The following is a 26,041-nucleotide window of genomic DNA, read 5'->3' on the forward strand; positions in this document are numbered from 1 at the left end:
GCTTTCCATCTCATCAACCATCATCATCAAGAACAAAATCCAAGACCATCTGGTCATGATCACGTTGGTGTTTGTGGGAGCTTGCTGTGCACAGATTGACTGCCAATGGCCACACCTTCAGGATGTTCTGTAAAATACTTTGGGACATCCTGGGGCTATGAACGGTACTGTATAAATTACTTTCGTGAGAAACAACATCCAGCACTCAAGAGGAATCATAAAGCCCTTCTTCGGAATAATGCCACGGAATCATTCCTATTTCCCTGAGCGGGCAGGAGGACCTTTGTTTCCATGGCCACATCTCTACATGGGGCAGTGCTGAAAAGCCGGGGGGGGGGGGGGGGGGGTGCTGGCCTGTCCCCACTAGGCCCGATCACCCCGAGCTGATTTTATGGTCATTGGTTGAGGATGAACCTTCTGCTCCCATCTGGGAGGAGGCCCCGTCTCCTCTTGCTCCCGCCAATTAAGTGGCTGGCAATTCTCCAGGAGCAATGATCAGCACTGGACAGGTTAAGAAGGTAAGTGGGTGCCCGAACAATAGGGGTTTGCCAACAGCCCCCAACAAGACTGCCCGGTTCACCTGGCAACCTTGACATCTGGGTGTAGGCGCTTCTCCCATGGTAAAATACCCCCCACAGATGCCAGGTCATAACTGGTTGGTTGGCACCTCCATTACTCCAGCATTCCCTCGGTACTGCAGGGGCACGATCCGCCTTGATTTCTAAGCTCAAGTTTCTGGAATAGTATCGCAATGTCCCGCGCGTTGGCACTACTGTGGCACATTTAGCCGCTGCTGACATGTATCTCTGACTTGACGAGTATAGCCTGTAGACACCAGCACTTCAACAGCCATTTTGAAGATCACTCAGTATTTTTTGGAACCCAGAGGAAGAAGCCCTCACAAAAGTAGAGAGAAGAAAATTCAACAAGAAAGGGACGTAAAATCCCGTCCAAATATATAAGTAACCTAAACCTAAATTGCAAGCCACTTAAGTTCCATACTAAAGAGAGGGCATTTTCTATTTAAGGACCTAGACAACTTCTATTTAATCTAATTTACTGAGACACACTGTCCCAGCTGAACTACACAGAGATCTGGAGTTAATCCATCAAGATGCTCGGAGACGCACCGCTCCTTTATAAGGTAATTAGTCTGGCTGAAACACAGGATGGATTGCAGATCGGTTAAGGACATAGACATGTTTACTCTCCAGGGACCCAGCCCTGCTGGTGCTCGCTGGAATGAAACGTGCCGCTTTCATGCCTGCCGTTTAAGTTGGTGCTCTCGAGAGTCGCAAATCCAGAAGGGGCAGGCCCCCAGCTGAGTGGCTGGAAAGAAGAGCACACTCAGGCCCCTCCACACAGGCCCCACAGTCCCAACAGCGAAGGCAGTTTGGGCTGCAGGAGAGGATGGGAGAGGCCAGAGGAGTTCAATTGGCTCCGTGCCTGCTACTTAATGAGAATTATCCGTCAAGCATAGCACAGAAAACAAAAAGTTGGGAGCGCTTAAAAACTTACTGAATGGGCAATTTGTTCGTCATGTAACCATGATGTGGAGATGCCGCCGTTAGACTGGGGTGGGCACAGTGAGAAGTCTTACAACACCGGGTTAAAGTCTAACAGGTTTGTTTGGAATCGCTAGCTTTCGGAGCACTGCTCCTTCATCAGTTGATACAATTGAGGCCTCTCTGGCCGCTTCCTGCCCCGCCTCAATTTTGGGGCTGGTGGGAGGACTACAAGGGAAAGGGGGAAGGGGACGGGAAGCGAAGGTTGGAGTGGAGGAGCACCTCCCTCTCGGACTCCCTTTCCTCATCAGTGCCCCTCCCCGCTTCCTCATTCTTTCCCCACAAGTGCATCCTCCCCCTCTGGTCCCTCCATCCCTAGACCCCTCTTCTCACCCCCCTGACCCCCCCCCCCCCCCCCCCCCCCCCCCCCCGAGTCTCACCTCTCCATCATGAGAAACTCTGCACTGTTCTGCTACTGGACTCAGGAACGGAGAATCCGGGGACCGCTTGTAGTCCCAGTTGAGGCTATTGCTGTCCGTGGCACTGCTGGGAGTCCAAAGATGCCGGCCAGTCAGATTGGGGCCATCAGCTCAGAGGCATCACTTCAGCCTGAGTGAGGGGACAGGAGTCCCATCTATAGCCATCTATAAAGGCAGCACGGTAGCATAGTGGTTAGCACAATTGCTTCACAGCTCCAGGGTCCCAGGTTCGATTCCGGCTTGGGTCACTGTCTTTGTGGAGTCTGCACATCCTCCCCGTGTGTGCGTGGGTTTCCTCTGGGTGCTCCGGTTTCCTCCCACAGTCCAAAGATGTGCAGGTTAGGTGGATTGGCCATGCTAAATTGCCCTTAGTGTCCAAAATTGCCCTTGGTGTTGGGTGGGGTTACTGGGTTATGGGGATAGGGTGGAGGTGTTGACCTTGGGTAGGGTGCTCTTTCCAAGAGCCGGTGCAGACTCGATGGGCTGAACGGCCTCCTTCTGCACTGTAAATTCTATGATAATCTATGATAGCCAATCAATGCTCCATGGTGCATTAAAGAGCTGCTTTCCCCCAACAATTCTTCACCATCCAAAATATCCTGCCCAAGGTATGCCTCACCTTCAAAAACAGCTGCCATTTTAACAAAGATGTGTTCATCATGTAACACAGGAGGAGACCATTTGGCCCATTATATGTATGCTAGCTCTTTGATATCCAATTTGTCCCACTCCCAATGAACCTTCCCCGTAACTTTGCAAATTTTTCCTTTTGAGGTATTTATGTAATTCCCTCATGCAAGATATTAGTGCACCCACTTCCCCTGACCGGTTCAGACAATTTCAGTCAATGCAAACTAAAATTCTCCCCATTGGATCTTATCTCAAATTTTGTGCCCTGTCCCATCCTCGTGTCCATGGAAACAGTTTCACCTGATTTGGGCCGTCAAGTTCTTCTTAATTTTGAATGCTTCTATTAAATCTCCGTTTGGCCTTCTCTCCGCCAAGGAGAACGATCCCAGCTTCTCTCCAGCCTCTCCACATAACCAAAATCATTCATCCGAATGCCAGTAAGCCTCCTCCTCAGTCTCCCCAAGGCCTCGCCATCCTTTCCCAACCCGTACCCTGGGCACTGTAGATCAGCTGAAGCCGAGCCAGTGATTTATAACACAGTGACGTTGCTCCGCAAAGGTGCCACTGAACAATATCAACTGGCCCAGATGCAAATTCTAAACAGCCTTTCACTCTGTTCCCAGTTCCCTATTCTTTGTACCAGCTGTCCTTTCATTAAAGGACCACTGGAGCTCCTTCTATCGACTTCCCACACACGGCCGTGCGACCCGCCAACTCCAAGTGTGCTGAAATAGAAGAACGCCTGCCAATTGCGAAACGCAGTGTATTTGGCCGACCCCTGGGTCTATTCTTACCAGGGTATGCGCCAAGGTAGAACAACAGCAAGCATTTTTTTTTTACCCCTTTTGGCTCCCAGTTGCGGTTAAGGATTCAGGAAAATTAAGATTAAAAAATGAAATTGGGATAAAGTATCATGGCATACCAATGTGAAAAGAAAGTGTTCACCTATGTGACCTTGGGAAAACTATGGGATGTAGAATCTGTAACTTCAAAGTGTAGGGGTAAGGAATTTGGCACTTGTATGCTAAAAACCAGATCTACAGGGTGGGTAACATCAATGGGAAAGAATGACATATCCGTAGTACAATAACTGAAAGGGAAGGAGGACCTTTGTTTCCATAGCCAGAACTCTACGCAGGGGAGTGCTGAAAAGCCGGGGGGGGGGGGGGGGGGGGGGGAGCCTGTCCCCACTAGGCCCAATCGCCCCGAGCTGGTTTTATGATCATTGGGTTAATCTGTCAGTCGGTTGAGGATGAACCTTCTGTCCCCATCTCAGAGGAAGCCCCGCCTCCTCGTGCCCCCACCAATCAGAAAACGGTCTCCCCTGAAAATTAGTTACTGCTAAAATGGCAGCTGGTTAAAATCCAAAACTCGAACCGCTGAAACTGAAGATGTTTTTTCCAAAAATGCACTAATAACCTGTATATGGTAATTATCTGCTGGATATAGCTCATAGATTTATATAATATTGGATGTTGTTTGGGAACGAGGGGAGTCTCAGAGTTCAGGAAACGTAGGTAGTTGAGAACAAAGGGGTAACTTCTTATGTGTTTATAGCCACCAGTGTAATTAAGTGTACTGTTGTAGGTATTATAGTCCTCCTTGTGTATATTTCTTTTTAAGTGAATAAATATTCTTTATTAATTGATCACAAAATGACTGGTCTATTTGTCCCTGGTTTGCATTTCTTTACTCACATTATCCAGAATTGCAAATATACACCACTAAGAACCGGTGTTCCGAGTTACCCGTCTGGGTCTTGGGATACGCTGGCATTAAATGAAATAAAGGTAGGAGACTAATTAAGGCACAACCACTGGCATGGGCCTACATCAAATGGCCAGTGACACTGCTGTAAATATTTTTAAATATTTTATGAAGTATTTCCATCTTTATTTATCAGATTCCTTTTTGGAGGTTCCTACTGAATCTGCTTCCACTGCGGTATGTTAGCACAGTGGTTAGCATTGTTGTCTCACAGCGCCAGGGACCTGGGTTCAATACCAGCCTCGGATGAGTTTGCTGTGCGGAGTTTGCACTTTCTCCCTGCGTCTGCTCCAGTTTCCACCCACAGTCCAAAGATAATGCAGGTTAGGTGGATTGGCCATGCTAAAATGGTCCCTGCGCGTCCAAAGGGTAAGGTGGGGTTACAGGGGGTAGGTTGCTCTTTCAGAGGGTCGGAGCAGACCCGATGGGCCAAATGGCCTCATTCTGCACTGTAAGGAGTCTATGTTATTTCAGGCCTGCGCTATAGCAATTCGGGTGCGTCAAAAAAAAACAAGTCGTCTCCTTACCTCGCTCACGTCTACCTCTTTTTGCCAATCCCCTTAATTCTGCGTCCTGCGGCTATTGAATGTCCTGCCAGTGAAATCAGTTTCTCCTCGTTTACCCTCTCCAAACTATTCATCATTTTGAATGCCTCTATCAAGTCTCCCCTTAACCTTCACTGCACCAAGGAGAACTATATCAGCCTTTCTCATCTCTCCGCAGAATTGATATCCCACATCCCTGGCACCATTCTGACAAACGGTCAATTTAACCTCAAAAACGGTCTTTTCTCCTTTCCAGAGCCTGTGACGCAGAGAATAATTGATTTTTTGACGTGGCACTGCTATCAACAGCGTTGACTTCATCATCTTAAATTCTGGATGATACAAGCCTTTGTTGCACCCAGCAGGCTCCCTCGAGAGGTTCCGTTCTCTCTGCTCAACTATTCTCGCTCGGGAAGCTTGTTCTCCACAATGCAGGCACGCAAGTTCTCTCACAAAACACCCGCGCATTCGCGTGTGTATGTACGAAGGGGCTGGGATGTCAGTGTTGAACACATTTCAAGATGCAGTTGACAATAAGCATATCAGTGGAGGAATTGGGCGGCATTGCTCGAAAGCTGGTGTCAAATAGACTGCCTGTTAAACTTTCCCCGCTGACGTTTTGTTTCATTGACATCAATGGAGCTCAATCTCAAGTGAGGAGTAAAACAATTGGTGAATAATTCATCACCCAAGACAAATTTCTACCTCACGGTCTTCTCTCCTCTTATTCTGTTCTGTCTCTCTTCTCTCACTGGACAGCAACAGAAAACTGGGCATTGTCCAGTGATTGGGAAATCTGGCCAGGAAGGGACCGAGGAGAGGAAGAGGCCGAGGAGAAGGAGGAGGAAGAGGCTGAGGAGCAAAAAGAGGCCACGGAGTAGGAAGAGGGCGAGAAGCAAATGAGGCTGAGGAGGAAGAGGCAGATGTACAGACCTGGGAGGAAAAGGCCGTGGAGGAGCAAATGGCTGAGGACAAGGAAGAAGAAGAGGAAGAGGCTGAAAGTGACAAAGAGGTTGAGGAGGAAGAGGGTGAGAAGCAGGAAGAGGCTGAGGAGGAGGAAGAGGGCGAGAAGCAGGAAGAGGCTGAGGAGGAGGAAGAGGGCGAGAAGCAGGAAGAGGCTGAGGAGGAGGAAGAGGGCGAGAAGCAGGAAGAGGCTGAGGAGCAGGATGAAGTTGAGGAAAGGTAGCGGCCGAGGAGGCGAAAGAGGACGAGGAAGAGGCTGAGGAGGAGGAAGAGGCGGAGGAGGAGGTCAAGGAGAAGAAAGAGACTGAGGAGCAGGAAGAGGAGGAGGAATAGGCTGAGGAGCAGGAAAAGGCTGAGGAGAAGAAATTGGGGGAGCAAGAGCCTGAGGGCGAGAAAGAGGCTGAAGAGGAAGAGAAAATGGCCGAGGAGGGAGATGAGGTTCAGGAGAAGGTAGAGACCAAGGAGGAGGAAGAGGCTGAGGAAGAGGAGGAAGAGGGTGAGGACGAGGAAGAGGGTGAGGAGGAGGATGAGGCTGAGGAGGAAGGGGTTGAGGAGCAGGAAGAGATCGAGGAGCAGGAAGAGATCGAGGAGCAGTAAGAGCCTGAGGAGAAGAGGCTGAGGAGGGGAACGATGCTGAGGAGGGAGAAGAGGCTGAGGAACAGGAAGAGGCTGAGGAGAGGGAAGTTGCCGAGGAGGAAAAGGTTGTGGAGGAGATAGAGGCTGAGGAAGAGGAAGAGCCCAAAGGGGAGGAAGAGCACGGGAAGGGGGAAGAGGCTGAGGAGAAGGAGAGGCTGAGTAGGGGAAGAGGTTGAGGAGCATGATAAGGTCGAGGAGGAGAAAGTGGCCAAGGAGGAGGAAGACGGTGAAGCTGGGGTGGAGGAAGATGCTGTGAGGAAGGCAAGGCCAAGAAGGAAGAAGATACCGAAGATGAGGATGAGGTTCAGGAGGGGGACGAGACCTAGAAGGAGGAAGGAGCTGAGGGTGAGGAAGAAGCTGAGGATGAGGAAGAAGCTGAGGGTGAGGAAGAAGCTGAGGATGAGGAAGAAGCTGAGGATGAGGAAGAGGCTGAGGATGAGGAAGAAGCTGAGGATGAGAAAGAAGCTGAGGATGAGGAAGAGGCTGAGGATGAGGAAGAAGCTGAGGGTGAGGAAGAGGCTGAGGATGAGGAAGAAGCTGAGGATGCGGAAGAAGCTGAGGATGAGGAAGAAGCTGAGGATGAGGAAGAAGCTGAGGATGAGGAAGAAGCTGAGGATGAGGAAGAGGCTGAGGGTGAGGAAGAAGCTGAGGATGAGGAAGAGGCTGAGGGTGAGGAAGAAGCTGAGGGTGAGGAAGAAGCTGAGGGTGAGGAAGAAGCTGAGGATGAGGAAGAGGCTGAGGGTGAGGAGGAAGCTGAGGGTGAGGAAGAAGCTGAGGGTGAGGAAGAAGCTGAGGATGAGGAAGAGACTGAGGATGAGGGAGAAGCTGAGGATGAGGAAGAAGCTGAGGATGAGGAAGAGGCTGAGGATGAGGAAGAAGCTGAGGAAGAGGAAGAAGCTGAGGATGAGGAAGAAGCTGAGGATGAGGCTGAGTGTGAGGAAGAGGCTGAGGATGTCCTAGAGGCTGAGGGTGAGGAAGAGGCTGAGGATGAGGAAGAAGCTGAGGAAGAGGAAGAAGCTGAGGATGATCCCTAGGGCCTTTTTTAGAAGGGTTACGAGCAGCATCATGAGCTTTGTTTGTGCGCATGGGACCCCGAGGGTGAAGAGGGTCTTCTTGGAGCAGGGTAGAGATGGGGGGGGGGGGGGCTGGCGTTACCCAATCTCTCGGGGTATTATTGGGCGGCCAATGTGTCGATGGTGCGCAAGTGGGTAATGGAGGGGGAAGGGGCAGCATGGAAACGGATGGAGAGGGCGTCCTGTGGAGATACAAGCCTGGGGGCCCTGGTAACGGCACCATGGCCGCTCCCTCCTACGAGGTATACCACGAGTCCGGTGGTGGCGGCTACCCTCAAGATTTGGGGCAGTGGAGGCGACATAGGGGAGAAGTGGGGGGCTCCTTGGAGGCTCCGTTGAGGGGGAACCATAGGTTCGTCCCCGGGAACATTGATGGGGGATTTCAGGGTTGGTACAGAGCGGGCATCAGACAGCTGAGGGACCTGTTTATTGATGGGAGGTTTGCGAGCCTGGGGGAGTTAGAGGAGAAATTTGGGCTCCCCCCGGGGAACATGTTCAGGTATCTGAAGGTAAAGGCATTTGCTAGGCGGCAGGTGGAGGGATTCCCTTCGTTTCCCGCGAGGGGGGTGAGCGACAGGGTGCTTTCGGGGGTCTGGGTCGGAGAGGGGAAGATATCTGATATCTACAAGGTTATGCAGGAGGCGGAGGAGGCGTCAGTAGAGGAGCTGAAAGCTAAGTGGGAGGGGGAACTGGGGGAACAGATCGAAGATGGGACATGGGCTGATGCCCTGGAGAGGGTTAATTCTTCCTCCTCGTGTGCGCGGCTTAGCCTCATCCAATTCAAGGTGCTGCACCGGGCCCACATGACTGGGACAAGGATGAGTAGGTTCTTTGGGGGTGAAGACAGGTGTGTCAGGTGCTCGGGGAGTCCAGCGAACCATGCCCATATGTTCTGGGCATGCCCGGTGCTGGAGGAGTTCTGGAAGGGGGTGGCGAGGACAGTGTCGAGGGTGGTGGGATCCAGGGTTAAGCCAGGATGGGGACTCGCGATTTTTGGGGTTGGGGTGGAGCCGGGAGTGCAGGAGGCGAAAGAGGCCGGTGTGCTGGCCTTTGCGTCCCTAGTAGCCCAGCGAAGGATCTTGCTACAATGGAAGGATGCGAGGCCCCCAAGCGTGGAGTCCTGGATCAATGACATGGCGGGTTTCATTACGCTAGAGAAGGTCAAATTCGCCCTGAGAGGGTTGGTACAAGGGTTCTTTAGGCGGTGGCAACCTTTTCTTGACTTTCTGGCTCAACGATAGGGTACGGGGACAGTAGCAGCAGCAACCCGGGGGGGGGGGGGGGGGAGGGGGGAAGGGGGGGGGAAAAGGGGGGGGGGGGGCGGACGATGACTATGTTTGTTTATTTAATTTAAATTTATTTTGAAGTTCTTTTGTTGTTCATTGGGGTTGGGGGGGTGGGGGATGGGATACATGCATCGATACGGTCTGGGGGTGGTACGGTTATTATGGGTTATTTTGTTGCATTTCATTGTTTGTCGTTATGTTTTATATTTTCTGTAAAAAATTCCAATAAAAATTATATTTTAAAAAAAAGAAGCTGAGGATGAGGAAGAAGCTGAGGATGAGGAAGAAGCTGAGGGTAAGGAAGAAGCTGAGGATGAGGAAGAAGCTGAGGATGAGGAAGAAGCTGAGGATGAGGAAGAAGCTGAGGATGAGGAAGAAGCTGAGGATGAGGAAGAAGCTGAGGATGAGGAAGAGGCTGAGGGTGAGGAAGAGGCTGAGGGTGAGGAAGAAGCTGAGGGTGAGGAAGAAGCTGAGGGTGAGGAAGAAGCTGAGGATGAGGAAGAAGCTGAGGGTGAGGAAGAGGCTGAGGATGAGGAAGAAGCTGAGGATGAGGAAGAAGCTCAGGATGAGGAAGAGGCTGAGGATGAGGTAGAGGCTGAGGATGAGGAAGAAGCTGAGGATGAGGAAGAAGCTGAGGGTGAGGAAGAAGCTGAGGATGAGGAAGAGGCTGAGGATGAGGAAGAAGCTGAGGATGAGGAAGAGGCTGAGGATGAGGAAGAAGCTGAGGGTGAGGAAGAGGCTGAGGATGAGGAAGAAGCTGAGGGTGAGGAAGAAGCTGAGGATGAGGAAGAGGATGAGGAAGAGGCTGAGGATGAGGAAGAAGCTGAGGGTGAGGAAGACGTTGATGAGCATCAAGAGGCGGTGTAGCTCCTGCTGAATTCCTGATGGGATTGTGATACATCTCCATTTTGTTGATGCAATATCCAGAAACTTTAATTATGTTTTAAAAGTGACAACAAGGCAGAATTGGAACCTGAAGAATTCAAATCTGTCAGCCTATATTTATCAATTAAAATAGGCAATAACAAAACAGGAAATTGATTTATCTTCCAAAAATAAGATTTTAAATACAAGGCAGGGAAGTAGTGTATTCAGACATAGATAAGGTAGGGGTCCACATTTATTCAGTCCTCACTGTCTGTCTCTCCAACGTCCAACAACAAAATCTTGCATTTTTGTGGTGCCTTTATTGAAAGGTAGTAACCTTCGCAGCGGCATCAGCAAATAAAATTCTATACTCTGCCATAGGACGGGTTATCGGGACAGGTAGAAGCATTTGAAACTAAGAAAGGGAGAGAGAGCGGTAGATAGGGGAGAAGTTTCAGGATGGAATTCCAGAGGTTTGAGTGTCTGCAGGTAAAGGCACAACCAGTAATGGTGGGGCAAATAAAATTGGGAATGCCTAGGAGTCCAGGATTGGAGGAGCGCAGAGATTTATGGGGGTGGGGGAGGGGGAGGGGGGGGGGGGGGGAGATGGGTGCTGTAGGACTGGACACAATTACCGGGACAGGGACTATGGCCAAGTTAAGCTCAATACACAGGGATTGAACCTTTTTATGAAGGTACTTTCTCCGTCACCATCGGAAGCAGGTGTGGTAGGAAGGAAAGAATATGTTGGATAGGGGTTATTCCCCACCCAAGGCCTTTGATACTGCTGAAGATGATGCACAGGGTCCAATTAATCAAATACGGCAGCAGACTGCATTTTAATCCGGTAAAAGATGTTAATTGGGTGGCATTTCCACACTACATTTGCCTCGGGTGCAACTAATATGAGTTTTTTTTTGGTACATTTAATAGCACTTCAGCACTGCAGTTTTATCTTCCTCGTGACGCAGACAATGTGCAAGCATCACTGATTGAGCTTTCCTTGCTGTGCTTGCAAACAGTGCAACTCTCTCTTCGAGGAATATCTCGATGTCACTCTACGCATCAGAACTGACAACTAAAGAAACTGGCACAGAGTTGAGAAACACAGTGAAATTGCCTCTTACGAACCGCTTGCCCTTTATCAACATGCATCGCACTGTCACTTTTCACCGCAATGTATATGTATCTGCTGTTGACACTGCAGTCAGGGAGTTTCTTTATTATAGAACAATATAAGAGAGTGTTGGCTCTTCCGCCATTCCTAAACACAGCAACAGTTTTGCAATAAAGAACAGGGAGTGAAAAGGCATGACGTGTGACCGCATTAAAACAAAACCCAGATGGGCAGAATAAGAAGTCGGTATGAGAAGGGGAAGGATTGTTACCAAACACTGGGTCAAAGACCTGCTTTAGGAGGAAGGCCTTAAATATATTGCAAGGAGCCATTCTTCAATAATGCGTAACACCACTGAATGTGCCTGGCAACTGGTAATGAAAAACAAAAATGTTAAAAGCTTTTCACTAGATATTACATCTCATAGGTCACTAATTTAACAATTAATGGAACAATTACATATCCATTCATTATGACATGGTTAAATCACACTTAAAACTATTGATTATAATAAACACTGCAACAGTATTTGACACTATTCAATCAGCATTGTGACTGTATTACCAATTGCATTCAGACTGTAGTGTGATTGCATTCCTCACATTAGTCCAATACCATTGGGACTGTATCACTGACACCATACAATCAGCATTGTGACTGTATTACTGACACCATTCAATCAGCATTGTGACTGTATCACTGACACCATACAATCAGCATTGTGACTGTATTACTGACACCATTCAATCAGCATTGTGACTGTATCACTGACACCATACAATCAGCATTGTGACTGTATTACTGACACCATTCAATCAGCATTGTGACTGTACTACTGATACTATTCAATCAGCATTGTGACTGTATTACTGACACTATTCAATCAGCTTTGTGGCTGTATTATGAAACTATTTAATCAGCATTATGTCTGTGTTCCTGACACTATTCAATCAGCATTGTGCCTGTATTACTGACAAAATTCAATCAGCATTGTGACTGTATTATGAAACTATTTAATCAGCATTATGTCTGTATTCCTGACACTATTCAATCAGCATTGTGACTGTATTCCTGACACTATTCAATCAGCATTGTGACTCTATTACTGAAACTATTTAATCAGCATTATGTCTGTATTCCTGACACTATTCAATCAGCATTGTGCCTGTATTCCTGACACTATTCAATCAGCATTGTGCCTGTATTACTGACAAAATTCAATCAGCATTGTGACTGTATTATGAAACTATTTAATCAGCATTATGTCTGTATTCCTGACACTATTCAATAAGCATTGTGACTGTATTCCTGGCACTATTCCTGGCACTATTCAATTATCATTTGACTGTATAATTGAAACTATTCAATCAACATCGTGACTGTATTACTCACACAATTTAATCAGCATTGTGACTGTATTATTGACAGGATTCAATAAGCATTGTGACTATTACCAACTGCATTCAGATAATACTGTGTCTGCATTTTTCATATTAGCCCAATATAATTGTGACTATATCACTGACAATGTTCAATCAACACTATGATGGTACTCCTCACATTATTCCAATACCATTGTGAATGTATCACTGACACTATTCAATCAACACTGTGACTTTTTTAACTGACATTAGTGAATCAGCATTGTGACAGTATTGCTGATTCCATCCAATCAGCATTGTGACTGTATTCCTGACTCCATTTAATCTGCATTGTGACTGTATTACTGATGCCATTCAATCAGCTCAGTCACTGTATTGCTGACTCCATTCAATGTGCATTGTGAGTGTATTACTGACATTTTTCAATCAGCACAGTGACTATATTGCTGACTCCATTCAATCAGCATTGTGACTGTATTACTTGACACTGTTCAATCATCATTGTGACTGTATTGCTGACTCCATTCAATCTGCATTGTGAGTGTATTACTGGCATATTCAATCAGCATTATGGACTCTATTCAATCAGCATTGTGATCGTGTTCCTGACAATATTCAATCATCATTGTGACTGTATTTCTGACTCTATTCAATCTGCATTGTGAGTGTATTACTGGCATATTCAATCAGCATTATGGACTCTATTCAATCAGCATTGTGATCGTGTTCCTGACAATATTCAATCAGCATTGTGACTGTACTTCTGACTCTATTCAATCAGCATTGTGACCGTGTTCCTGACAATATTCAATCAGCATTATGGATGTATTTCTGACTCTATTCAATCAGCATTGTGACTGTATTACTGACACAGTTCAATCAGCACAGTGACTGTATTACTGACACTATTCATCAGCAGAATGACTGTATTACTGACACTATTCATCAGCATTGTGACTGTATTACTGACACTATTCAATCAGCATTGTGACTATTACTTGACACTATTCAATCATCATTGTGACTGTATTGCTGACTCCATTCAATCTGCATTGTGACTGTATTACTGGCATATTCAATCAGCATTATGGATGTATTTCTGACTCTATTCAATCAGCATTGTGACTTTATTTCTGACTCTATTCAATTAGTATTGTGACTGTGTTTCTGACTCTATTCAATCAGTATTGTGACTGTATTTCTGACTCTATTCAATCAGCATTGTGACTGTATTACTTGACACTGTTCAATCATCATTGTGACTGTATTGCTGACTCCATTCAATCTGCATTGTGGCTGTATTCCTAACACTATTCAATCAGCACTGTGACTATATTACTGACTCTGTCAATCAGCACAGTGACTGTATTCCTGCCACTATTTAATCCGCATTGTAACTGTATTACTCACACTACTCAATACGCATTGTGACTGTATTACTGACACTATTCAATCAATGCTTTGACTATATTACTGACAGTATTTATTCAGCACCATGACTGTTTTATCGACTCTATTAAATCAGCATTATGACTGTATTACTGACTCTATCAATCAGCACAGTGACTATATTACTGACTCTATTTAATCAGCACTTTGACTGTATTATTGAATCTATTCAATCAGCATTATGACTGTATTACTGACACTCTTGACTCAGCACGTTGACTGTATTCCTGGCACTTTTACTTTTTTTTCATTTTTTCAATAAAGGGACAATTTAACGCAGCTAATCCACCTAAACTGCACGTCTTTAGGTTGTGGGGATGAGACCCATATAGAAATGGGGGGAATGTGCAAACACTACACGGACTGCAACCCAGGGCCTATATTGAAGCTCGGTCCGCGACGTCACGAGACAGCAGTGCTAACTACTGAACCTCCGTGCTGCCCCATTCCTGGCACTATTGAATCAGAACTATGACTGTATTACTGACTCTATTCAATCAACATTCTGACTATTTCTGACTCTATTCAATCAGCATTGTGTCTGTATTCCTGACTCTATTCAATCAGCATTGTGACTGTATTCCTAACACAATTCAATCACAATGGTGACTTTATTACCAACACTATTCAATCAGCATTGTGACTGTATTCCTGACTCTATTCAATCAGCACAATGTCTGTAATATTGACACAATTCAATCGGTATTGTGTCTGTATTTCTGACTCTATTTGATCAGCTTTGGCATGGTACACAGTGGTTATCACTGAGTTTCACAGCGCCAAGGTCCCAGGTTCAATTCCCGCCTGGGTCACTGTCTGTGTGGAGTCTGCATGTCTCCCCGTGTCTGCATGGCTTTCCTCCGGGTGCTCCGGTTTCCTCCGACAAGTTCTGAAAGATGTGCTTGTTTGGTGAAATGGACATTCTGAATTCTCCCTCAGTGTACCCGATCAGGCGCTGGATGATGACGACTAGGGGATTTTCACAGTAACTTCGTTGCAGTGTTAATGCAAACCGACTTGTGACACTAATAAAGATTATTATTATTACCAACACGATTCAATCAGCATTGTGACTGTATTTCTAATGCTATTCAATCAGAATTGTGAGTATATTATTGACACTAGTCAATCAGCTTTGGGACTGTATTCCTGACACTATTCAACAGCACTGCGACTGTGCTACTGAAACTATTCAATCAGCATTGTGACTGTATTACTGAAACTATTCAATCAGCATTGTGACTGTATTCCAGATACTATTCAACATCCCTGTGAGTGTATTACTGACACTCTATAATTAGCACAGTGACAGTATTCCTGACACTATTAAATCAGCACTGTGACTGTATTCCTGACACTATATAATCAGCACTGTGTCTATTCCTCACATTATTCAACCAATGTTGTAACTGCATTATTGACATTCTTCAAACAGCATTGTGATACTCCTGACAACATTCAGTCAGCATTGTAACTGTATTACTGACACTATTCAATCAACATTATAAGACGATTACTGTCAGTATTAAATCAGCATTGTGGCTGTATTATTGAAACACTCACATCAGCATTGTGACTGTATTCCTGCATCTATTCAATCAACACTGTAACTCCATTATTGACACTATTGAAACATCATTGTGACTATATTACTGACATCATTCAATCAGCATTATAACTGTTATCTTGACACTGTTCAATCGACAATGTGCCTGTATTACTGACATTATTCAATTACCATTGTAAGACTATTTCTGCCAGTATTGAATCAGCATTTAATGATTGTATAACCTAAACTCTTCAATCAGCACAGTGACTCTATTACTGACACTATTCAATCAGCATTGTAACTCTTTTACTGACAGTGTCAATCAGCAGAAAGACTGTATTATTCACACTATTCAATCAGCATTGTGACTCTATTACTGACACTATTCAATCAGCATTGAGACTGTATAACTGACACTATTCAATCAGAATTGTAACAATTTCACTGACACTATTCAATCAGCATTGCAACTCTTTTACTGACAGTGTCAATCAGCAGAATGGCTGTATTACTGACACTATTCAATCAGCATTGTGGCTGTATTCCTAACACAATTCAATCACAATTGTGACTTTATTACCAACACTATTCAATCAGCATTGTGGCTGTATTGCTGACTCCATTCAATCAGTATTGTGACAATATTCCTGACACACTTCCATCAGCATTGTGACTGTATTCCTGACTCTATTCAATCAGCACAATGTCTGTAATATTGACACAATTCAATCAGTATTGTGTCTGTATTTCTGACTCTATTTCATCAGCTTTGACATGATACACAGTGGTTATCACTGTGTTTCACAGCGCCAAGGTCCCAGGTTCAATTCCCGCCTGGGTCACTGTCTGTGCGGAGTCTGCATGTCTCCCCGTGTCTGCGTGGCTTTCCTCCGGGTGCTCCGGTTTCCTCCGACAAGTTCTGAAAGATGTGCTTGTTAGGTGAAATGGACATTCTGAATTCTCCCTCAGTATAACCGATCAGGCGTTGGATGATGACGACTAGGGGATTTTCACAGTAACTTCATTGCAGTGTTAATGTAAACTGACTTGTGACACTAATAAAGATTATTATTATTACAAACACGATTCAATCAGCTTTGTTAGTGTATTTCTAATGCTATTCAATCAGAATTGTGAGTATATTATTGACATTAGTCAATCAGCTTTGGGAATATATTCCTGACACTATTCAACAGCACTGCGACTGTGCTACTGAAACTATTCAATCAGCATTGTGACTGTATTACTGAAACTATTCAACCAGCATTGTGACTGTATTACTGAAACTATTCAATCAGCATTGTGACTGTATTCCGGATACTATTCAACATCCCTGTGAGTGTATTACTGACACTCTATAATCAGCACAGTGACAGTATTCCTGACACTATTAAATCAGCACTGTGACTGTATTCCTGACACTATATGATCAGCACTGTGTCTATTCCTCACATTATTCAACCAATGTTGTAACTGCATTATTGACATTCTTCAAACAGTATTGTGATACTCCTGACAACATTCAGTCAGCATTGTAACTGTATTACTGACACTATTCAATCAACATTATAAGACAATTACTGTCAGTATTAAATCAGCATTGTGGCTGTATTATTGAAACACTTACATCTGCATTGTGACTGTATTCCTGAATCTATTCAATCAACACTGTAACTCCATTATTGACACTATTGAAACATCATTGTGACTATATTACTGACATCATTCAATCAGCATAATAACTGTTATCTTGACACTGTTCAATCGACAATGTGCCTGTATTACTGACATTACTCAATTACCATTGTAAGACTATTTCTGCCAGTATTGAATCAGCATTTAATAATTGTATAACTTAAACTCTTCAATCAGCACAGTGACTCTATTACTGACACTATTCAATCAGCATTGTAACTCTTTTACTGACAGTGTCAATCAGCAGAAAGACTGTATTACTGACACTATTCAATCAGCATTATGACTGTATCACTGACACTATTCAATCAGCATTGTAACTCTTTCACTGACACTATTCAATCAGCATTGCAACTCTTTTACTGACAGTGCCAATCAGCAGAATGACTGTATTACTGACACTATTCAATCAGCACAGTGACGGTATTACTGACACTATTCAATCAGCACTGTGACTGTATCACTGACACTATTCAATCAGCATTGTGACTGTATCAATGACACTATTCAATCAGCACAGTGATTGTATTACTGACATTTTTCAATCAGCATCGTGACTATTACTGACACTATTCAATCAGCAAAGTAACACTTTTACTGACACAATTCAATCAGTACTGTGACTGTTTTACTAACACTATTCAATCAGCATTGTGACTGTATTACTGACACTATAAAATCAGCACAGTGACTGTTTTAGTGACACTATTCAGTTAGTACAGTGACTCTATTACTGACACTATTCAGTCAGCATTGTGACTGTATTACTCACACTATTGAATCAGCACAGTGACTGTATTACTGACACTACTGAATCAGCAGAATGACTGTCTTACTGACAATATTCAATTAGCAGAATGACTGTAGTACTGACACTATTCAATCAGCATTGTGACTGTATTACTGACAGTATTCAATCAGCAAGTGTGACTGTATGACTGACACTATTCAATCAGTACATTGACTATTACTGATATTCAATCAGCATTGTAACTCTTTTATTGACACAATTCAATCAGCACTGTGACTGTATTACTGACACTATTCAATCAGCATTGTGACTGTATTACTGACACTATTCAATCAGCTCAGGGAGTGTATTAGTGACACTATTCAATCAGCAAGTGTGACTGTATTACTGACACTATTCGATCAGCATTGTGACTATCACTGACACTATTCAATCAGCACAGTCACTGCATTACTGACACTATTCAATCAGCACAGTCACTGCATTACTGACACTATTCAATCAGCACAGTGACTGTATTGCTGACAGTATTCAATCAGCATTGTGACTGTATTACTGACACTATTCAATCAGCACAGTCACTGTATTGCTGACAGTATTCAATTAGCACAGTCACTGTATTACTGACACTATTCAATCAGCACAGTGACTGTATTGCTGACAGTATTCAATTAGCACAGTGACTGTATTACTGACACTATTCAATCAGCACAGTCACTGTATTACTGACACTATTCAATCAGCACAGTCACTGTATTACTGACACTATTCAATCAGCACAGTCACTGTATTGCTGATAGTATTCAATCAGGACAGTGACTGTATTGCTGACAGTATTCAATCAGCATTGTGACTATTACTGACACTATTCAATCAGCACAGTGACTGTATTGCTGACAGTATTCAATCAGCATTGTGACTGTATTACTGACACAATTCAATCAGCTCAGTGACTGTATTACTGACACTATTCAATCAGCATTGTGAATTAATTACTGCCACTATTCAATTAGCATTGTGATTGTATTACTGACACAGTTCAATCAGCACAGTGACTGTATTACTGAAACTATTCATCAGCATTGTGACTGTATTACTGACAGTTCAATCAGCAGAATGACTGTATTACTGACATTATTCAATCAGCATTGTGACTGTATTACTGACACTATTCATCAGCACTGTGGCTGTATTACTGACACTATTCATGAGCAGAATGACTGTATTACTGACACTATTCATCAGCATTGTGACTGTATTACTGACACTATTCAATCAGCATTGTGACTGTATTACTGACACTGTTCAATCAGCATAGTGACGGTATTACTGGCATTATTCAATCAGCTCAGTCACTGTATTACTGACACTATTCAATCAGCATAGTGACGGTATTACTGACACTATTCAATCAGCACAGTCACTGCATTACTGACACTATTCAGTCAGCATGGTGACTGTATTACTGACACTATTCAGTCAGCACAGTGACTGTATTACTGACACTATTCAATGAGCATTGTGACTGTATTGCTGACACAATTCAATTGGCACAGTCACTGTATTGTTGACACTATTCAATCAGCACAGTGACTGTATTACTGACACTATTCAATCAGCACAGTGACTGTATTGCTGAAGTATTCAATCAGCATTGTGACTGTATTACTGACACAATTCAATCAGCTCAGTGACTGTATTACTGACACTATTCAATCAGCATTGTGAATTAATTACTGCCACTATTCAATTAGCATTGTGAGTGTATTACTGACACAGTTCAATCAGCACAGTGACTGTATTACTGACACTATTCATCAGCAGAATGACTGTATTACTGACACTATTCATCAGCATTGTGACTGTATTACTGACACTATTCAATCAGCATTGTGACTGTATTACTGACACTATTCAATCAGCAGAATGCCTGTATTACTGACACTATTCAACAGCAGAATGACTGTATTACTGACACTATTCATCAGCAGAATTACTTTATTACTGACACTATTCAATCAGCATTGTGACTGTATTACTGACACTATTCATCAGCAGAATGACTGTATTACTGACACTATTCAATCAGCATTGTGACTGTATTACTGACACTATTCAATCAGCAGAATGTCTGTATTACTGACACTATGCAATCAACATCGTAACACTATTACTGTCAGTATCCAATCAGCACAGTGACTGTTTTTACTGACACTATTCATCAGCATTGTGACTGTATTCCTGACACTATTCAATCAGCATTGTGACTGTATTACTGATACTATTCATCAGCATTGACTGTATTGCTGACACTATTCAATCAGCATTGTGACTGTATTACTGACACTATTCAATCAGCAGAATGTCTGTATTACTGACACTATTCATCAGCAGAATGACTGTATTACTGACACAATTCATCAGCAGAATGACTGTATTACTGACACTATTCAATCAGCAGAATGTCTGTATTACTGACACTGTGCAATCAACATCGTAACTCCATTACTGTCAGTATTCAATCAGCACAGTGAATAGATTACTGGCGATATCAGAGCAGCATTCCAACTGCATCACAGGCTCTCTCTGCTCAGTAATCAGCATTCCAACTGTATTGTTCGCACTTTCAGAGGAGGGTTAAGAAACTGTCTCTCCGTGCACTTCACACTGAGGCAGAAGGCAGGCTCCGGACAAGCAGAGCTGAGCAGCAGCCGGTGAGCAGGTTAACGACTGCTCCATCTCCACCTGCAGCCCCGGCCCAGCCCCAGCCCAGCCCAGCTCCAGCCCAGCCCCAGCCCCAGCCCTGCCCAGCCCCAGCCCCAGCCCAGCCCAGCTCCAGCCCAGCCCAGCCCCTGCCCCAGCCCCAGCCTAGCCCCAGCCCAGCACCAGCCCAGCCCCAGCCTACCACCAGCCCCAGCCCAGCCCAGCCCAGCACCAGCCCAGCCCCAGCCTACCACCAGCCCCAGCCCAGCCCCAGCCCTGCCCCAGCCCAGCCCCAGCCCAGCTCCAGCCCAGCCCAGCCCCTGCCCCAGCCTGGCCCCAGCCCAGCCCCAGCCTACCACCAGCCCCAGCCCAGCCCAGCCCAGCCCCAGCCCAGAACAGCTCCAGCCCAGCCCAGTCCCAGCCCAGCCCAGCCCAGCACCAGCCCCTGCCCAGCCCTAGCCCAGCCCCTGCCCAGCACCAGCCCAGCTCCAACCCAGCCCTAGCCCAGCCCAGCTCCAGCCCCTGCCCAGCACCAGCCCAGCCCCTGCCCAGCCCTAGCCCAGCCCAGCCCCTGCCCAGCCCAGCCCAGCTCCAGCCCCTGCCCAGCCCAGCCCCAGCCCCTGCCCAGCCCAGCCCAGCCCCAGCCTACCACCAGCCCCAGCCCAGCCCAGCCCAGCACCAGCCCAGCCCCAGCCCAGAACAGCTCCAGCCCAGCCCAGTCCCAGCCCAGCCCAGCCCAGCACCAGCCCCTGCCCAGCCCTAGCCCAGCCCCTGCCCAGCACCAGCCCAGCTCCAACCCAGCCCTAGCCCAGCCCAGCTCCAGCCCCTGCCCAGCACCAGCCCAGCCCCTGCCCAGCCCTAGCCCAGCCCAGCCCCTGCCCAGCCCAGCCCAGCTCCAGCCCCTGCCCAGCCCAGCCCCAGCCCCTGCCCAGCCCTAGCCCAGCTCCAGCCCAGCCCCTGCCCAGCCCAGCCCAGCCCCAGCCCCTGCCCAGCCCAGCCCCAGCCCCTGCCCAGCCCTAGCCCAGCTCCAGCCCAGCCCCTGCCCAGTACCAACCCCAGCCCAGTGCACAGAGCCATGAACAGCAGCAATTTAGCAGCGGCGCGGGAGCTGGAATCAGCTCCGATTAGCTCACACTGAGCTGGAGGTTGTCACGGACAATTTTACATTTCCACCCAGCGGGTCAAACTCATTTGCCGAGGTGATTCTGCACTGGTGTGGGGTGTGGGGGTGGTTTTGGTAGTGACACTAAATGAACGGCGAAGGATTAGAAGATGATTGGAATTTGCAGCCAATGCTTCAGTTTGGAGGAGGTTTTTAAACACTCATCTTGGGAGAAGGAGCGGATTTTAACCCACTTGGCGTTATCAAATTGCTGCAGGAGCAAGGATGGGCAGATGGAGATCAGTGACACACACACACCGCACAGCCGGCCGTTCGGCCCGTCTGCTCCAAGCCATGCCACTCAAGCCTCTCCCGCCCACCCCACCCCCACCCCTCCAGTCCTCTTCCTGGGGTGCCTATCTCGCTATCCCAACTCCTACCCCCGCATCCCCTCCTCCCCAGCCCAGCCCAGTGTGTCCCTCACAACCAGCGAGAAGATCCCAGGTCTGTCCTCACCAGAGATTGAGAGACCTGTCTCTTCATTCCAATAGGATGGCCCAGAGGGTGAGTCAGAGAGACTCCGCCAGAGGGTGGGGAGAGGAGTGAGGCCAGCTGGAGAGGCAGCCTTTCAAAGATGGGCCGAGTGGCCTCCCCTGGTGCCGCATGACTTGAGCAGCTTGTTAAACCTCACCCCACTCTCTTGTGTAGGGAGCCATTCCCCCATTGAGTGGACTAGGGGAGTGGGTTCCCGGTTATTTCAGCCTGAGAAACCGCCAGGGTTAATCTTACCTGTGTGCATTTCAAATATTCTTTGTTAAAGAAAAAACAATTTTCCATACGACAGGGGAGAGAAATTGCCCACCCCCCACACACACCAAAAGAAGAATGTTGAAGAAACATATATATTTTAAGACTCTCAGCAGATTTCATTTTTCAATCCCATTCTTCCAAAGCATTAAAACCACAAAGTGTGTATGGAACAATCAGAGGGTGTTAGGGAAGGGACCAGCAAGAGATACAATGCAAATGGTCCAGCAGGCACACATTTAAGGGAATTTGGCAATGGATCCAAATTGGGTGGGGGGGGGGGGGGGGGTGAGGAGGGGGGAAATGTTGTTTATTTGTGAAACACACACACACACTAGTTCTGATCGGGTCTACACTTCCCGGGAGACAGGACCAGATTCCAATGTTAATTTCACCCATTCCCAGTCTGTACAGCAGGTGGGGAGGGAACGCAGTGGGGGTTAAGCACAGGCATGGGTGGGGGGGGGGGGGGGGGCGAACGGCCACCCTTCTAGCCTGATTAACCCCAGGCTCAAATGAAAGGGAACGGATTCGTCGATTTGGGAAGGAGTGTTGCTGTTTGTGAACCCGTTGGCCTGTGTGGGAGGCAGGCTTGTCCCCGCGGGATGAGCATCGATCCAGAGAATCCCTACAAGTGCAGGAGGAGGGCATTCGGCCCATCGAGTCTGCACCCACCCTCCGAAGGAGCACCCCAGCCATGCTCGCTCCCTGGTCCACCCCACCCTATCCCCCTCACTCCCTAACAGTGGACATTAGGGACACTTCATCATGGCCAATCCACCTACCCTGCACATCTTTGGACAAGTAGGGAATCGTTCCCCCTGGCCTCATCCTTACTCCGCCCCCCCCCCCCCCCCCAGACTTAATAATAAAAAAAAGAAAAATCTCAAGTCTCTAAATTGCTAAGCCTTGCTCCATCCCCTCCTGAACAAAAAACCCCAAATATACACAGGGAATGCTCAATTTCCAATCTGAGGAACGCCAGGGTTGCGCTTGCCCGGGAGGGAGGGAAAGAAGGGGTGAAGGCAAAATATTTTTTTTTTGTGCCTGATTTCTTTTGTTTTTTTAAAGAAAATATCAATTTGGGCTGTGGGGCCGGGGTGCTACATTGGCCAACTCGAGAAAAGATTCTGCTGCTCTGCGGGGGCAGCTGTGTGGAGGAAACAGAGGCAAGTGGGGGGACATATCCCAAGTGGGGGGACATATCCCAAGTGGGGGAAAATATCCCAAGTGGGGGAAATATCCCAGGGTGAATTGACCCTCCCCCCCCCCCCCTCCTCTCTATTCCTGAACCCTCTGGGCACACAGCACACCAGGCAGGAACTGAAACAGCCCAACCAAGCTGGTGGGGAGAAGGTGTCCTTTCCCATACAGGAGGGCATTTGATTTTAAAAGTCGAACATTTAACACATCACATCTGTATCAGGGAGGGGGGAAGAAGGGAGAGGGGGGGGGGGGGGGACAAGTTTCTTTTGCTGGAGCAGGTAAGGTGGATTCAGTAATGCACAGAGAGAGGTAAGACACTCACACACACATACACACACACAGACCCACCGTGGCCGCCCCGCAGAGACGCCGGCGAGCGGTAGATGGAGATGGGTAGCGAGTGCTGCTTGCCGCCGTGGTAGTGATGGTCATGGTGCGTGGCGGCGCCCGAGGAGCTCCACACGGTGCCGGCGATGCAGCCCAGGGCGAGGGACCAGATCCAGGGCGCCCGGGGCGAGCAGCGAGGGGGCCGGTGGCTGGGAGAGAGACTCATGGTGGGCTGGGCGGCAGCGCGGCGGCTCTCCCGGGCCAGCAGCGAGGCTCATGATGGCAGGCAGCCCATGTTCTTCTCTCTCTCTCTCTCTGTCTCTGTCTCTCTCTCTGAGTCGCTCGTTATCTTCCTCCAACACCAACCAACAACCCCCCCACCACCCACCACCCACCACCCACCCCCCTAAAAAAAAAAGCACCCCAATAAAAGACACCACCAGCTGGAGACAGCGTTCAAAGCAAATCCTTCGGGTGCTCCCCAACTCTCAACTTGCTCCGGGGTGGCTGCTGGGGTGGCAGAGCTGGGCGCAGGGCTCCCTGCCTGCTGGGCATCGCCAGCTCCTCCCGGTTCTACGTCCTGTCCATCCCCCACCACCCCTCCCTCAGCTGGAGACAGAAAGGCAGGCTGGAGACTTGACCACCTCGATCCAAACTGGGAGACACACTCACAATGTTTCCTGTCCAGCCGCTGACAAAACAATTGAGGACAAGAAAAAAAAAACACCCCCACCCCCCCTCCTCCCGGTTGTCAAGACCTTTGCTGCTCCCCCACCCCACAGCCTCCACCCCCTCTCTCTCTCGGTACCAGTCTCCTCCTAACTGATGCAGTGCAGAACTATTTAGTTCAGCTTTCTCAGTCCTGTCCCCAGTAACTCAGAAGGAAGAATGTTAACCCTGTGAGTGCTTGGTTGTGTGACACAGGCTACGCACAGGATTGTGTGTGTGTGTGTGGGGGGGGGGGGGGGGGGTCAGCTACAGTCATCAGCTATTCACACATACACACATTTCCACAAGCACGTCAATGAAACTGAGTGCACTGCGGAGGGAAGGGATTTTATTCAAGGGGAGGGGTTTCAGATAGGGGTCATATTATCTTTTCCCTCGATCTCTCCCCCCCCCCCTCCCCCACCACCACCCCAACTCCCACCCCATCCCACCAACCCAAGATGGTCATCAAAGTGCCCAGCCAGATGTCTTGCCCATGATTGGAGGGCGAATTGAGAGGACGTCGGTCTCGGAGCAGATGGAGTGTGAAAAGGGCAGCAGCTCCATAGTCTCCACGGGGTCCCTACAGTGCAGGAGGAGGCCTTTCGGCCCATCGAGTCTGCACCGACCCTCCGAAAGAGCACCCTGCCTCAGCCCACTCCCCCCGCCCTATTGCCGTAACCCCACCTAACCTGCGCATCTTTGGACTGTGGGAGCACCCGGAGGAAACCCACACACACACACGGGGAGAATGTGCAGACTCCGCACAGTCACCCGAGGCTGGAATCGGACCTGGGACCCTAGCACTGTGAGGCAGCAGTGCTAACTGCTGTGCCACCGTGCTCATATGGGGCCCTCGCTCTCCCTCTGCCAATGAATCCTGCTCCTTTTCACTTCTGATCCCTCCGGTTCCACCATCATTTTCCACCTCTTTTTCTGCATCATTCCCCCACTCCAGGCTTGAGGAGGGTATCACCCGGGTCGCTGTCGGATGTCGCACAGAAACTGGCCATCGTTTGAGCTGCCAAATCCATGCCACTTGAGTGCCCCGACCTGTCACTTAACTCTGTTCCATAACCTCATAGTCATCGCAATGTCTTAACACTATCCCAGTGGAACACATTGTTACCAGTGAAGTTCGACAATAACAGTGTGGGTCCCAAACAAGACTGTGAACAACAGCAACCAAAAAAGGAAGACGTGTTTTTAATTAATTGGCTACACCGTGGAGCTCATGTACTTTTACCAACAAAAAGATTAGGGTATGCGCAAAATGTGACTCCTTCCTCTCCCTTACCTTCCCCAAACGCACTCCTGCACGTGGAACGCACCACCTCCTGCTCTGTGGACCCAGACAGGAATGGAAATGCCCCAAAGGTTCAATCGTTGATCTATGTCCACATTGAGCCTGTCCAGGGTGGTGCTGGGTTCTGGTCCCAAGCCCCCTCACCAGAAACCTCCTCCAAGGAAAGGAGTGAGAGAGAATCAGCTCGA

At 47.5% G+C, this 26,041-nt stretch overlaps 1 protein-coding gene across 6 annotated transcripts in view; it reads right to left on the reverse strand.

Annotated features, from left to right (window-relative positions):
- The window catches only part of nrxn3a (neurexin 3a), a 1,956,983-nt gene that overhangs the window by 532,382 nt on the left and 1,398,560 nt on the right, over window positions 1–26,041 (reverse strand). For 5 of the 6 annotated variants that reach the window (XM_038773746.1, XM_038773703.1, XM_038773729.1 and 2 more), the window contains exon 1: window positions 23,861–24,212. The exons of the other annotated variant lie outside the window; for it this stretch is intronic. In XM_038773746.1, coding sequence (XP_038629674.1) covers window positions 23,861–24,065 — 205 coding nt within the window. In that variant the 5' untranslated portion in view covers window positions 24,066–24,212. Of the gene's footprint in view, window positions 1–23,860; window positions 24,213–26,041 lie in introns of those variants that run through there. 6 annotated transcript variants of the gene reach the window in all.

Source organism: Scyliorhinus canicula, chromosome 2 (assembly GCF_902713615.1).
Source record: "Scyliorhinus canicula chromosome 2, sScyCan1.1, whole genome shotgun sequence".
In the NCBI taxonomy this organism is placed as follows: domain Eukaryota; kingdom Metazoa; phylum Chordata; class Chondrichthyes; order Carcharhiniformes; family Scyliorhinidae; genus Scyliorhinus; species Scyliorhinus canicula.